Source organism: Dermatophagoides farinae, chromosome 5 (genome assembly GCF_024713945.1).
Source record: "Dermatophagoides farinae isolate YC_2012a chromosome 5, ASM2471394v1, whole genome shotgun sequence".
NCBI lineage: Eukaryota > Metazoa > Arthropoda > Arachnida > Sarcoptiformes > Pyroglyphidae > Dermatophagoides > Dermatophagoides farinae.
Window position 1 is genome coordinate 2,025,110 of NC_134681.1, and position 17,161 is coordinate 2,042,270.

The 17,161-nt window shown below is 29.6% G+C and overlaps 1 protein-coding gene across 6 annotated transcripts in view; it reads left to right on the plus strand.

The window, feature by feature from the left end:
* LOC124499720 (uncharacterized) overlaps positions 1–16,975 on the plus strand; it is a 74,370-nt gene extending 57,395 nt beyond the window's left edge. For all 6 annotated transcript variants that reach the window (XM_075731055.1, XM_075731054.1, XM_075731052.1 and 3 more), the window contains 2 exons: positions 5,451–5,582; positions 15,081–16,975. In XM_075731055.1, the coding sequence (XP_075587170.1) occupies positions 5,451–5,582; positions 15,081–15,776 (828 nt within the window). In that variant the 3' untranslated portion in view covers positions 15,777–16,975. The remainder of the gene's footprint in view (positions 1–5,450; positions 5,583–15,080) is intronic.
* Positions 16,976–17,161: the final 186 nt, after the last annotated feature.

Genomic DNA, 17,161 nt, shown 5'->3' on the forward strand with positions numbered 1-17,161 from the left:
AATACCGATTATTCGTTCAATTTTTCAATTGTTTTGTTTTGTTTTGTTTTTTTTTTTTGCCAAAAGTTTAAATTTTAATCTTTCTACGTGTTTGTGCATGTGATTAATAACGATTGATGATGATGATGATGATGATGATGGTGAATCACTAATAAACAGGGTAGATAGACCGGAGAAAAAAAAAATAAATGGCCATATCACGAATCAGAAGTATTTGGTACCAATAGAAAAAAACTGAATGGTGAAAGGTCAAATCGTTTTTTTTGTTTGTTGAAAATAGTGCTCTCTTTTTATCACATTTTTCCTTCCAAAAAATCAAACACACACAAAAATTGATGATTTATTAATAATCAACATTACAATTTCGATGGCCCCATATATCTTTCTGTGTGTGTGAGTATGAAGCATGAATATTGAGAGATTTGAAAATCAAAATAATATGTCATCAATTTCATTCGAAATGTTTCGATTAATCAATAAAAATTGGGTGCTGCACGAATTTTTTTTTTCGTTTCGTTACGTTTTTTTTTTTGGACAAATTGTTGGATACCGTTGGCAATTTGTCGAGCGGCATTTTTTTTCGGTTTCGGTTTTGTTGTTGTTGTTGTTGTTGGGCTGATTCAACCGCCATCATCAATATCACCATAACATTTTTTTCGATTTCTCGATTGATTTGATTCCGCGTTTGTCTCACGAATTTTTTTTCTCGCTTTTTTTTGGCTGTTAGTTGTTGTTGTTGTTGTTGTTAAAATTACCTGGACCAATTCACAAATCATCTGTCAACACCTTGTTATACTAGCATTGAGCCTAACACAGAAAAAAAACATCTAGACATTGAAAATGTGATTATTTGACCAGTGTAGATTTTTTTAGTTTTCATTTTATTTATCCATCGATAGCATTTCATTTATTCATTCATCGTGACACACACACACAGACACATTCGACATGACTCGTGACTAGTGAATATCAATGATGATGAGTATGAAGATCAAATCATGATCATAATCAGAGGTTTTGTTTTTTCCTGTCTTTCTTGCACTCAAAAATGATATTATACATGTGTGTATAATATCATTTTTCTGAAACTCAGCAGAACAGAAAAAAAAATTCAATTTCAAATATGAAATAATTTACATATATATATATATATTCAACATTTGCCAATCGTTTTTTGTTGTTGTTGTTGTTGTTGTTGTTGGTTTGTTTTCCATTGTTTTTTGTTCTTCATAAAACAACTTGATTTACATTTTATAATAATCATCATCATTATATCAATACCACATCGATTGATTGATCCATCATTAGCCAGATTATTATTATCATTATTATCATTATGATTATTACCAATATGATCGACAATTGTTTGTTTTTCTACACAAAACAAAAAAAAAAATTCAAATTGCCATGTTATGTTATTTATAATCCATCAGTTATTATTATCATTATCATCATCATCATAATTATGGGCGATAATAGCCCTAATAATAGTGATGACGACGACGATGATGATGATAATAATGATTGGTCTGTTGTGGTTATTTGTTTGTTTGTTTTTCTGGTTTTTTTTTCCAAAAATTACAAATTTTAGTTCCTGAATATTTTTTTATTCATTTTTCTTGTTGTTGACCACCTAGTCTGTTGTTGTTTTTGTTTTTTGTTGTTTCTTCAAATCCATAATTTATCTCATTACTACCATGATGATGATGATGATGATGGAAATGAAAAGAATTTCGGCTGGATAATCCAAATTGGATTAATTAGATTTTAGATTCAGATCCAAGCAAAAGGAAAAAAAATTTAAAATTTAAAAAAATCTAATAAATTACCACACACACACACACGCCAAATTATCATCATGAGCAACAACAACAAAGGCATGTGTGTGATTTTCTGTTTTTTTTTTTTGAAATAAAATGGAAAATCCATATACCAATGCCCAACCCAAACAATATATCGTTTGTTTGTAATTTATTCAATATTTTCATCATCATAATAATGATGTCTATGACGATAATTGATCGAAAAAAAAACAAATCGAAACGAATCGATTGTTAACATGAACAGAAAAAAAAATTTTTTATGAAAAAGAATCGGCCAACAAAACCACATCTTTGGTTTTTTTTTTTGGTGGTGGTCGAAAATAAAACTGGCCAGATTATATAATGAATGAATCGATCGATGATGATGATGATTCTCAACCTGACCTACCTGTATTGTTGTTGTTGTTGTTGTTGTCGGAAATATTTTTGTTATTATACAAAAAAAAAAATTTTCTTTTCATTGGTTTTCTTTCTTTTTCTTTCTACCAAAAGTCGATAATAATGTTACCACCAACCACAAATAAACGTGCAGCATTTCTCACTCTCTCTCTCTCTCTCTTCACTTTGTTTTTGTGGTGCTGATGATTGTGAAATTGTAATTACACGCCAATTTTCATCTCATTATCCAATTCGTTCCTTTTTTCAATTCAATTCGTTTGTTTTTTTTCATGCGCGCGTCTTACTTTTTGTTTCTTCTTGCAATTTGTTTCATGGTTTCGATCAAAAAAAAAAAAAAAAAAAAAAAAACAATTCTCCCCTTTGCCCCCACCCCAATGGATGATGATCTCGATTTGTTCATGTGAGAGAAAGAGAGAAAATTTTTTTTTTGTCTATTAAGTATATCGATGATTTATGTGATTAATGATGATATATACATACACACAGGCCATTTCTACTTTTTTTTGAAATAGAAATTGTACCGTCCTTATCGATTATCAAGCGGATAATAATGGCCAATCTTTTTTTTTTTGTTTGTTTCTTTTCATCCTCCTCGATCACTACCACCACCATGACCACCACCCACCCAGCTATTTTTTTTTTTTTTTTTTTTTGATTATAATCACGATTATTCGATACATCTTTTTTTTGATGAATGAAAAAAAAGAGATTGGAAATTAGAAAAGAAAATCTTTGTTTTATGATTGAATGATGATGATGATGATGATGATCACTATTGATGTAATGACTAAATCTAGTGTTGAAAATCAGGTTTTTGTTTTTTTTTTGTTTCGTTTTGAATTTGATTAAACGCACACACACACACACACAGTCATATTTGTAAATCTTGTATTATGGTAAATTTTTTTTCCAAAAAAATTAATCTAATTGATTGAAAACCACACAAAAAACATAGCAGCTGATCCAGATATAGACATATGTATTGTAGAAATCACCTAATCTCGACCAAAGGGCAATTTGTCAAGTTTTTATCTGGAATGAAAACCCCCCAAAAAAAAATCGAAATTTGTCGGCTTGAAATGAAAATATTTACAGAATTTTTTTTTTTTTTTTGGTTTTTGTTTTCTGATTCTTTCATTCAGTTTTTTTTCAAAAACAACAACAACAAAAACAACAAACTCACGAAATAAAAAAAAAACACCCTTGTTCACGATCTTTATTTTCGTACTTTTTGGTGTATGTGTCTGAGTTGAGTGTGTATTGGATCAATAATTAGCAAAAAAATAATAATTTTTAACAAGTCAAGTTAATACACAAAAAATCAAGGTGAGCCGTGTTGAAAAAGCAAAAAAAAAAAATTCACTTGATGAAACAAACAAGCTAAAAAGCGAGCTGGAAACAGAAAAACAAATCCAATCCATCGATCGCAACTTATTAACACGATTCTAATTTCTCTTCAACATTTATTACGATGTGAAGATGATGATGTGTGGCTGGTGGCTGAAAATTTTTTCTTTCTTGCTTCACCATTTCATCATCATCATCATTATCGTCGTTGATCGGCTAATAATCAATGACCATTTTCACCCAACAAATAAAGAAAAAAAAATCAAAAAAAGCACCCATAACCATTTGTTTTTTTTTCAAAAATAGGAAACAAAACTATCTTCCGGTTTTGTTTTGTCGACGTTTTTTGTTGTTGTTGTTGTTTAAAATTAATTCATTCATTCACTGAGCTTATTTAGTCTTTCTAGATTGATTGATGTGATGTGAATTGAATTGGAAGGAGAGAGAGAGAGAAAAAAAAATTCAATTCACTTCAATTCAATTCAATTCAATTGATGACTTAATCATCATCATCATCATTATTATCATTATAATCCCAAAAAAAACGAATGAATGAATGAATTAAATTCTCTAATAATAAACGATGACCATAGATATAATTAGATCATCATCATCATCATCATCATCATTATTCGAGGTTCATTCAACCAAGAAGAAGAAGAAGAAGAAACAGAAAAAAATGAATTTGATTGACAATGGCAAACACACACACACACAGACAGAAAAACAAAACGAAAAATCCACTTCATTGTCAATATCTCTATTCTAGTTGCTGTTGTTGTCCCTATAATAATAATAATATTAAAATGTGAAAACAAAACAAAACAAAACAAAAACATCATCAACATTTGTTATAACCAGTTTTTCACTCTCTTGCCACGCAAAACTTGCTGAAGCTGAGCAGTGCTGAACTGAGTTTCAATTGGCCATTGTTTTTTTTTCTATATAATTATGAAAATGAAACAAAACATTGCCATCATTGTTTTGTCCAATCATCTTTTTTTTCTGTGTTTGTAATTTGACACATTAGTCAGTGTCTGTGTGTGTGTGTGTGTGGGTAATTTGTCATAATTTAAAAAAAAACGGTAAAATAATAATAATTTAACGCGTGTTTGTAAGCCACACACACACACGCACAAACAAACGTGTAATCAATCATATATCGATATCATTTAAATCCCAGAAAAAAATTTTCGCAGAGAATTTGATGAATTTGTCTGCAAAATAAAATAAAAAAAAATACTCAGGCAGACAATTATAGATGAATCGATTGAGATAAAGTTTCGATATATATTGACTATTAAATTGTAGACCACCATTGGTGGTCATATTTACCACTATTGCCACCAACACACTCAATTTGACTTTTTTTTTGTTATTGTTATTGTTGTTGTTGTTGTCTGTATTGTCTGTATTGTCTGTCACACAATCAAATAAAGAGAATTGACATTTTATGTTATATCAAAGGTTTGTGTGTGTGTGTCGGATTGAAGGGCAACAACAACAACAACAACAACAACTATAGTTCCAATAAAAACATGGAAATTGGCTACTTTTTGTTTTCTTATTCATTCAACTGAATATATAAATATAACTAACTGTGTAATTGTTATATTGTTGGTTAGATATTTCATAGGAATCCATAGAAACATACGCATGTGTTTACATACAGACACATTTCAATTTGTAATTTTATAATTCTAATTTTTTGTTTTGTTTTGTTTTTTGTTTTTTTTTCTCTCTCTTTTTCTATGTATTTGATTTTTTCCATTTGATATGCTTGGATTTGTTTGGAATTTTTATTTTGAATTTCAAATTCAAATAACAACGACGACGACGACAACGACAACGATTCTGTATAATCAAACAAATTGCAAATAGCAACAATCGGCAGCCAGACGTGCAGGAACATCATGCGCCAATTGTAAAACAACAACAACGACATTATGGCGCCGTAATCATAGTGGTGAACCCGTATGTAATGCATGTGGACTTTATTATAAACTACATAACGTAAGTGTCTATTTTTCTTTTTCTTATTCTGGAATAATTTTTTTTTTGTAACAAAACAAAAAAAGAAAAAAAAAAGATTTTTGAAATTGGATAGCCACACACACACACACACACACACACACACACACACACACACCATTACAACATATTATTGATGCACATAGAATCGTATTTTTTGTGGTTTCGTAGTTTTTTTTTGATTTTGTCTGTATTTTTGATCTGATTCACAGATCTGATCTGGTTTCTCAATCGGTTCTGGCTACACACACACACACACACGCACAATTTAAAGGCATTTACGAGTGGTTTGTCAAAAACGAAAAAAAATTGCATTTGGCAGCAATAAATCGTCTCGCCCGTGCATATAACACCAAACACACCACATGTCCAATTGTTGTTGTTGTAAACCACACACAAACACACTGGGCTAACCAGAAATTTTTGTTTTCTAGATTAAACATTTTTTCTTTCTTCTTGTCGTGAATCCATGATATTGATCATTTTTATATTTTTGACCAGAATTTTTTTTCCACCACACACAATTGTGATATGAATCTTTTTCATTTCTTTAATTTTTTTTTTTTTTTTTTGGATTGTTTTCAATGTTCAATCAATGATCCAACGATAATATTGATGTTGGTGATTTATATGATTTTTTTTTTGGATTTAAAAAAAAAAATTTCAATTTCAACACTGGAAACCATGTGTACAAGAATATTCTAGTGTATGAAGCCAAAAAGTATGAAAATGAAATGCAAAAAAAAAAATTTCAATTAATTTAATTGAATTTTTTTTTCTTTGTTGGTTCGCTGACGCCCATGTTTTTTCTTGGTCAAAGAAAAAAAACAATCTCTCACTATCTATCTATCTCTTTTTGCAAACGAGAATAAAATTATTGTGTCCGAATTCCGTTCGTGTGTGTGTATCATTTCATTCGATATTTTGTTATTTAAATTGTCAAAAAATTTCATGACCTGACGAGACAGATTCAACTATGACGAAGACGACGACAACAATGACGACGACGATGATTTCAAAATTATTGTCGTCATCATCATCATCATCGTCGTCGTCATCATGGTCGTCGTCGTCGTGGTCGTCGTGGACCTAGAACTAGTCTAGACCATGTGACTTTTTTTGTTTGACTTTTCAAAATGTCATTGGTCATTCTCAACACTACTCTCGTTTGGTCTAGTTTGATTTTTAGAAATTTTTTTTTGTTTTGTTTTAATTTTTCTTTCTCTCTCTTTCTCCTTCTCTTTTTTGTTTGTATACGGGTACACAAGAAGCAATTAGTTAATCTTACGGTTGATAAAGTCTGACTAGTCTGACTGTCCATGTTTGGTTTTGGTTGATTGTTTTTTTTTTTTTTGGTCCAGTGTTATTTCTATGTTGATGAATCCTTTGTGTCTTGTTTCTCACTATCTCTCGGTGTGTGTGTGTATGACCAGATAACAGAAAAAAAAATGTTGTAAAAGTACATAATCAGATACAACGGGAGGTCTTGTTCTCGTGGTGTTTTTTTTCATGTAATAATAATCATCTGCATAGGAGACAAGCAAAAAAAAAAAAAAAAATTACTTTTCTGATCTAGTTTTCAAGAGAAGAAATTTTTGGAATTTTTTTTCCCGCAAACATTCAAAACATTCCATTCCAGAATCATTTCTTTTTTTTGTGCACACTAGTATAATTAATTAACTCAATGAGAGAGAGATAGAGAAAAAAAATTACAATAAATAAATAGGTGGCGCTCGTGTTACATGCACACGCCCATTCATATAATAATATTTTTGTTTTTTTTTTTCAAAACAAACAAACAAACAAAAATTTCAATTTGAATGGCCTAAATTTTGTGAAAAAAATAACATTTCTTTATTCATTCTCAATTGTGTGGTACACACACACAATAAGGATCATATGTTTGTTTGTTTGTTTGTTTTTCTTTTATTGAAAAATTTCATTGTCGTGTACACAAAAAAAAAACGCACACACGGACATTTTGTATCATTTAGAAATAATGTAATAAAAAAAAGTCAAAATTAACTTGAAAAGGGCTTTTGTGTGTGTGTGTGTGTGTGTGTGTGTATACAAAGACACAGTAATCAGCTTTTTTACCCATGAAATAGGAGTTGGTTGTTTTCCGAGTTTCATGTTTTTTTTTTTTGTTGAGTGTTGTTTCAATTCAACTTTCTATATCAATCACATATGTATATTCAATTGACTTGACAAAAAATGACAATAAATGGAATCATTATTATTGAATAATTGTAAGATTTGAATGAATGAATGAAAAGTGTCTTTTTTTCATGCTTTTTTTTCTCTTCCAATCAATCAATCAATCAATCATTGAATTATTATCATTATTATTATTATTCACCAATTGTTATTCACCTTTAATGATTACGACAAAGAAATGAAAATAAAAGTCAAACGAGAAATAAATAAGAGAAAAAAAGAAGTAAAAATGGAAAATCACAATAGCCATCTCTCTCTCTCTCTCTCTGTCTTTCGCTAAATAAAAAAAACAGTAAAAAATTATTGGTTTCACATAAAAATTTTATATTCATTTAGCCATTTGAATTGATTTTCTTGTCTTTCTCTTTGTCTGTCTGACTATAAATGTTCCAATTGGATCGACTATGAAATGAATAATATAAGGAAAGAAAAATACAACGAAATGGAAATTTGATCAGTACATTGCATAGAAAAAAATAACCAAAATGGACTTGAACACACACACACACACACACAAGATGTTCGTGCTTGTTTATCACAAAAGATGTCAAAGGTCAATGATAAGCATAATGCTTATTATTTGTTTAGATTTCACATAGTTCCTGATTCTATTGAATCATTTTGATATATATAATGATTATGATTCGCGTGTAACCAAAAACACAAAACAAAACAAAACAAAACAAGACATGAAATAACTAAAAATTATCAAAATTCTCTCTCTCTCTCTCTCTCTTTACTTGTTTGATTGATCATCATCATCATCATTATAAATTGGAGAAAATTCGAAATTTGAAACAACCACAAAAACAACAAATCATTGCAAATTGTAATTGTAGAATATAAATGAAAGAATGGTTCATTCATTTAGTTGAAAAAAAAAAAATTATCATCATCATTATATTACTACACCGTTTTTTAATGACCTTCGGTCAAAGGTCATGTTATAATAATAAAGACAACAACAATATCGCATTGAATAAATGAATGAATGAAGGAATTGTTTCAAAGAAAAATTTTTTCTTTCTCTTTTTCCATTTCTTTTGGCTTTCTTATCTATTATGGACGTAGTCGTATTCACAACAACCGGTCAACCATTTCATTTCATTTCAATTCATTCATTCATGGATTATATGGATTGTCATTTGTCGTCGTTGTCGTTGTTGTTGTTGTTGTTGTCGTTATTCACAGACCAATGATTCTTTTGCCATTTTGTTTTTGGATTGTTTTTGTTTCAATTTTTTTTTTCATTTCTTTTTCTTTAAACATTTTGTTTTGTTTAAGTTTAATTTTTTTTTAGAAATTTTTCTATCTCTCTCTCTCACTCACTCTTGTGTTTGGATATTTGCGTCGAGAATTGTTGTCGCCATTATCGACAAACATACACCAACTATTCGACGTCTTAAAGTGTGTTTGAATGTGTGTGTGTGTCTGGACAAAACGTCGCCTTGTCCGACTTATCCATAAGGATCATGATCATCATCGTTTGTTTGTTTTTATATTTTTAAGAATGAATTCTGTGATTTAATGAATGAATGAATCAAAAATGAAGCCGTCATTACAATGTTTTCAATGATTTCGATATTTGAATACAAATTCAATCAAACAGAAATGATGACGATGACAATGATGTTTTGTTTCATTTTAGATTGATTTATGTTTTCAAACAAAAGAATTGATGACATTTTTTTTACAATTCACAAGAAAATTACGCATGCGTGTATTATTTTTATAATATTATTTTAGGGGGGGGGGGGAAATTTCAGCATTCAAAGTAGAAAAAAAACACATTATATATCATATAATAATGATGGTGATGAGTGAAACAAGAACAATTTTCTTTGAATTCTTCATTTTTGTTACTTTTTTTTACTCGAAAAAAATGATCATTATTCTTTTTTTCTGATGATGATGATCATTGACCGTTTTTGTCTGTGTGTCGGTCATTATCATCATTTTTTTCCTCTCTCTCTCTTTCACCAAGGGTGTTAATGATCATCACTATCATCATCATTATTTATTCATTGATTGTTTCGTTTTCATTTCGTGTCATCATCATCATCATCATCAATAGATTGAATGAATTGAATTGAACATTTGGCCATTGACCACGACGACGACTACGATGATGATGGTTTGTGGTTTTTTTTCTTCTTCTTCTGTCTAAAATCCTGACCATCATTCTCCATTCATCTTCACAAATATTTGGTCGGCATTTTTTTCTGGTAAACGAGAAAAAAATATCCGTGTTTTGAACGGAAATTTTTAGATTTTCAAATCGATTTCCATTTTGTTTTGTCTGATTGTTGTTGATAAAAAAAAACACATCACATCATTTTTGTCATATTTTCATCATCATCTTGCGACGCCAAAAAGTCGTATATATTCAGCACAATTCGCGTGTAACATTTTTTTTTTTTTTGGATAACAGACAAAAAAATATGGATTTCGTCCACAGTCAACAATCCGTGTATCGAATGTCGGATCAGTTTTTTTGTTTGTTTGTTTTTTTGGATGGTCGATATTAAATATGATGATGATGATGATAGGAAAAGGTCAAAGTTTAAACCATAAAAAAAAGTTTAAAAAATGTCTTCATCAACATCATGAGATGAAGAGAGACAAAATTGACAATGTAACGATGTTTTAATTGGTTGTTTATCTTGTCATCATCATCATCATCATCATCGGAATTGAATTTCGTCTTTTCTCCATTTAGTTTTTTTTTGTTTGTTTAGTTTCATTATTTCCAGGTTTCAAATTACTTTCTTTAGACCAAATTTTTTTCTCTTTTTTTTCTTGATTATCGATATAGTTAATCTTAATGACAAAATCTCATTTTTTTCCACTCAGTTAGTCAAACAGAAGTAGTCATAGTCGTAGTAGTAGTCGACAAATGATTGAATGAATGAATGAAAAACAATAAAAGTTTCAAATTACTAAATCATCATTGCGCTGAAATTTGAATTTTTTGTTGTTGTCGTTGTTGCAAGGGTACACGCGAATAGTTTGCGTGTGTGTGTGTGTGGGTGTGTGGTTATATGGATTTGAAACGTTATTTTTTTGTGGACAAAAAAAAAATCAAGTAAAAAAACTGATTACGTAAAAAAAATGTCGAGTCAAAATAAAGGAAATGGAGAAATGTCATGCAAAAATAAACTCTTCGTTTTTTGTTGTTGTTGTTGTTGTTGACATTTTTGTTTCTCGCTAGTTTCTCTCTCTCTCTCTCTCTCTAAAAAAATTTTCCATTCCATTATCGATAATCCGATCGAAGGGGGTCAAATTCAAATGAAAATTATGTCATCTAAGCAATGTGTTTTGACACATTTTTTCTGCAAAAGGTTGAAGGTCAAAGTACTTGTGTGTGTATGTTTGTATTTCAAAAAAAATCCGGAAAAAATAAAATGAAATTTATTTTCATCTCATTTGATCATCATCATCATAATCACAACGAAATATAACTAACCAAAAAAAAAAAAAACATTTCAAAACAATTTTTTTTTTCATCTTTCACTCACTATCTGTTTAAGGAATGTGTTTGTGTGTGTGTGTGTGTGTGTGTGTGTGTGACAGGTTAAAATTTATATTGACCATAATACTTTAATGTTACACAGGTGAACATAGAGTGAAAGACGAATCGATCTTTATCGTTTTTTTGTGCATCATCATCATCATCAAATAAGGTGCCATAATTTATTTGTAGTAAACATTTAATTAGTTATTACAGTATATATGGCGTGTGTTTGTGTGTTTGTTGGTGTTGTTTGTGTTCGAGTGTGTGTGTGTGTGTGTGTAGAATGTTAAATTTATTAACACTATTATTTCTTCCTATCTTCAATGTTTTTTTTCTGAACAAACAAATAAATCAAATCAAACTATCCAAAAAAAACAACATCCATCCTTCCATCCATACGCTTGTTCATCAGAAAAAAAATGTTATTTTGTATCAAAAAGAAACACACAGTACATGTGATAAAAACTTTTCTTATTGATTTATTCCCGAGAAAATTTCTCCCGGATTTTTCTTTTAAAACTTTCATTGTGTGCGTGTGTGTGTTTTTAAAAACAACAACAACAACAATGAAAACAGATTCATTTTTGTTTTTGTTTTTCTCATTTGTAACAAGAATCATTTAAATGAGATATATATGAATATGAACATGAAAAAAAGGTGTGAAACCTAACACATTAGATTCTCGGGTTTTTTTTTCTTTTTGCTACAGGATTCTCATCGGCTTTCATTCATGTTTATCATCATTTATTCTGTTTGATGTTCTTTTTTTTTCATTTGGTGAAAGCAAGCAACTTGTTGGGCTTGTACTACACACACACACACACGCACAGAGAGAGAAATTGATTAATTATTAAAACACAAAATGATGATCGTTGTTCATTTATTGGCATTTTTTGTTGGTGTTGGTGGTGGTGGTTGTTAGTTGTAAATTGGAAATGATTTTCTTGATTACATTCTTCACTGATGTTGCTATTGTTTTTTTTGTTCTCATTCACATTCCATCTCATTATTGAAATTTTTTTTTTCAATCAACCATAGCTAACCATAGTAACTATAATTTATCGTTAAGCTAGTTAAATGAATGTGAATGGTGGCCATCAATAAATTCATAATCATCATTTTTTTTTTGATGGTGTAAAAATTCCATTGTTTTTTTCATTTTACATAATTATTTATATGAACAAGAGAGAAAAAAAAACTACCAATGAACCTGATTGAATGTAGCCAGGCAAGAAAAAATTTGAAAACCAACAAACCAACAGACTAGCAACACAGACAGACACACACACACACACACAGAGCACGTGTGCTTGATAGTAGATCCAGGGGCTGAAATAAATTTGAAAATTTTTAAATTTAAAGAGAAATTTTTTTTTTTTTTTTTTGAAATCAAAAACATGAAATTTGATTCAATTCAGGGAATTTCAGGGTTTTTTCATCTCTCTCTCTCTCTCTCTCTCTCTCTCTCTCTCTCTCTCTCTCTCTCTCTCTCTCTCTCTCTCTCTCTATTTTTCATTGATCAACCCGATTTCAAAAAAAAAACAATCAAATAACATCGACATATAATAATGATGATGATAATCGCAAAACAAAACGATATAACAAGATTAAGCCCGGTTTCACACACACACACACACACAGTATATGTGTGTGTGGCTGACATTTACACATTGATCTTATCACATCACCATCAGAGTCTATTCTTTTTTTTTCTTGTCTGTGATTTAATCACCAAAATAAAAAGTACGAAAATATCTTGATCTCGAAACTTCTTTTTTTTTCATTGTTTGATTCAGCTAATTCTGGGTTGTGGTTGTGGTTGTGGATGTTGTTGTGGTGGTGGTGGTCTTGTTTGCTACCGTATAACGATGATTATTCTTATCTGTCAATCAATAATAATTTGATTGCCATCAGATTTTGTTTTTGTTTTTGTTTTTGTTTTCGGAATCTTTTTTTTTGTGTGATTTTTGACCGACTTTTTGTTTCAACATTTATTGACAAGTGATTTTGGTGGCTAATTGTGCGTGTGAAACAATCATCCTGGTTTTTTTTTTGTTTTGGCGAAGAAATCTATTGTTTTAACACCACCACCACCAGCACCGTAACCACCACCACCACAAACATCAATGACGTTTGTCAATATGATTGACAGATTTTTTTTCTCTTCATTTTGATCATTTGATGTGCACACCAATTTTTTTTACTTCTCTTGATTCAATTATGATGGTAATAATTTGAAAAAATGATGTTTTTTTTTGTTTTGAAAAAAATTTCCTGGAAACAAATTTTTCGGAAAAATTCCCACCAAAAAAAAAAAATTTTTTTCAAATGAAAAAATTCATTATCTTAATTTCACACGATTAACTTGATTGAAGGATTTAATTTTTGATTATTTAACATGAACCAGATTTTTTTTTCAAAATTTCTCAATTACATAATTAAAGAAAAAGAAACGTTAAATTTTTTTTTTAATTTAGCTAATTTCCAGTGAATGGTTATTTTTTATCTTGTGAAAATTTTTTTTTTTTAAAGAAGAACGTGTTCCATGGAAAAAATAATAAAGCACGCATTCACAATTATGTCAATCTAAGTGATGTGTGTGTGTGTGTATGTAGTGAATCTGGAATCAATTTACCAATTTTTTTTTCACTCTAAAAAAGAAAAAAAATCCAAAGTCACAAGCCTGACGGGACGGGCTCACCAGAACTGTACACTGATATGACCCAGAAAAAGAATGAATAGATGAAAAATTTTCATGGAACGGGAAACGAAAAAATAAATCTAATTAATTTTTCGTTGTTATTCTCGAAAGGTTTGGGGAAAAAAAAGTCGGTTTTTTATTCACTTGAATTTTTTTGTTTCTATTATCATTCAAACGATAAAGGAAAAAAAAATGTTCCAGAATCAGGAATTTCTGTTTGCTAATTGTATTGCATAATTATGATGAAATTATACACTCATGTACATTTCGATAAAGGTGGTCGTCTTTTGTCTTTTATCTTCACATATATAAAGATGTGAAATTGAGAAGGAAATGAATTTTTTTTTGTTTGAATTTCTTATCTTTTGACATGAATTCCTAGATTGTGTCTGTTTTTTTTCCAAGTCTCACAACGAAATAGAAAGTTTCCGATAAAAAGTTTTTGAAAAAAACATTTATGTTCAAACTCATTTGTCATCCAATGTGACGGATTTTTAAATTTTTTTTTTATTATTAAAAATGACCAATTTATGATGAAAAATGGTAAAACCAAATTATAATTGTTGTATTTCTAATTTAAAAACAAACACACACAAATTTTCGTGATTTTTTTTCGAAAAAAAAAGAAAAATTTTCATATGCAAATTGTAGCATTCATTTGGATATTTATCAATATCGGATTGCGGAAATTTTTTCGTTTTTTTTTTCATTGGAACTCCATAGACACGATGGCTGATATTGCCCGAAGATTAGTTTTATTTTTTTATTTTTTCGTTTCCACTGATGATGATTAAAACTGGAGCATCTTTTTTTCGGATTTAGCTGCGTGTGTGTGTGTGTGTGTGCAATGAATATTGATGCGATAAATTTTCAAATTGGCTGTCCGTTCGGGTTTTCCCTTTTGAAATTTTATTTCATATCCATTATGATGATGGAAATAAGATATTTTTATCCATTTTTTCCACAGAAATATTTAAATTTAATCCGTTAATCTAATTCAATTTTTGATTTTTTCTTCTTCTTCTTCTAATAATTCACATAATAATAGGTAAATCGTCCATTAACAATGAAAAAAGAAGGCATACAAACACGTAATCGTAAATTATCATCGAAAGGAAAAAAGAAAAAAAATGGAAATGGTGTAAATAATCATCATGGATCATTAAGTGGTGGTGGCGGTGGTGGTGTTCATATTGGTGGCGGTAATCTTGGTAATGGTCATAATGGTTCACATGGTTCATTAATAGGCGGTGTTGGTGGTGGTGGTGGTAATGGTGGACAATCAAATACATCAAGTCTAATATCATCAATGTCTGATTGTATTAAACCATTTGGTAATGAACATAATAAATTTGTTGGTTCAACATTTGGACCAGGACAAATATCATCGGCAATGAATTCAATGTCAGCAATGTCGGCTGTAAATCATTATATGCAACATGCGCATGCAGCAGCGGCAACAACACCATCATCAGCGGCTGCAGCAGCAGCAATGAATAATATGAATATGAACATGAATATGAACATGAACATGAATATGAATATGTCGATGAATATGAATATGCCTATATCGATGACCGGTTCACCATTCATTGGTACACCATCAATGACACATCATATGGCTGGACATCATAGTGGTGGACATCATCCGGCTGCAAGTCTTTCTAGTTTAACATTACCATCAACGGCTGGATCAATGCTTGGTTCAGCTGGTATCAATAGTATGGTTGGTGCTATGGCTTAAATGTTAACATTGATACATACACCTCTTCATCATCAAATCATTGGATAAAATAGAGAATAAAAAAAACAAAACAAAACATCATCATCATCATCGACATCATCATAATAACGTATCATATCAAATCAATGGACGACAACAGCAACAACAACAACAAAAAATTCATCCATAATTTTCGCATACACTTTGACACGGCCCAATATTACAGATTTTTTTTTCATTCATTCTTTTTATCTCATTCATCATCATCATCATTTACAACAACACAGACAAACAAAAAAAAAATCAGGAAAACAAAATAAATACAAATAAATGAATGGATAATAATAATAAAACCATGGTACCTAGAATGCCATCTATCGTAGTCGAATAAAACTATTATTATTGAATGTTATCATCATCATCATCATCAACTTTATAGTTGAAAATTGAATTTTCTACAAACAAAAAAAAAATTTCCATCAATCATTTTCCAAATCAATTGAATCATATATGATCGATCTGCATTATATTGATTGTATTAGGACCAAAAAATAAAAAAAAAAAATAAAAAAAAATAATAGATGATTAAATAAATAGACATGAATGATAAAATGTGAAAAAAAATGACATCCAATTTGTACAGTTTCAAATTAATCATCATCATAAGCATAATATATACAAAATAATAATAATTTGGCAAAACAAAACAAAACGTTCAGAAATCCATTATTATCATTATCATTACTATTGTCGCCATTTTTCTTTCTCATTGCTTTCACGACATTTCAATCAACAACAACAACAACAGCAACAAATCATCAGGAATGGACTATTATAATTAATTAATTTTTTTGAATTTTCATCATCTCATCATGATTATTATTACTCATTATTGATCATTATTCAATAATCATCATCATCACCATCATTTAATTATTATTGAAAACAAAAAAAACAACTAAACTGATCATTATCATTATTATTAATTGATTGTGCTAATTTGATTTTATTATTGATTGATTGATTGAATGAATATTACACATACACACAAACATACGCAGACACATCACCACCAATGCATATATAAAGTGAATTTTCTTTGTTTTTTTTTCAACAAATTCAATACGTTGAATGGATGATGATGATGATTGAAATGAAAACCGAAAACCAAAACCAAAACCAAAACCAAAACCAAAACCAAAACCAAAACCAAAACCAAAACCGAACCAAAAGAAAAGAAAATGATCCTTGTTTCATCATCATCATCGCCATCATTTGGATATTTCAAATTTTCAATTTTTTTTCGCTTTGTTTTTTCTTACACACATTCACTTATCTTTATCTGTATCTCACACACACGGACACATTACTGATTATTGTATCTTCGTTCGTTTTTTTCTCTCTCT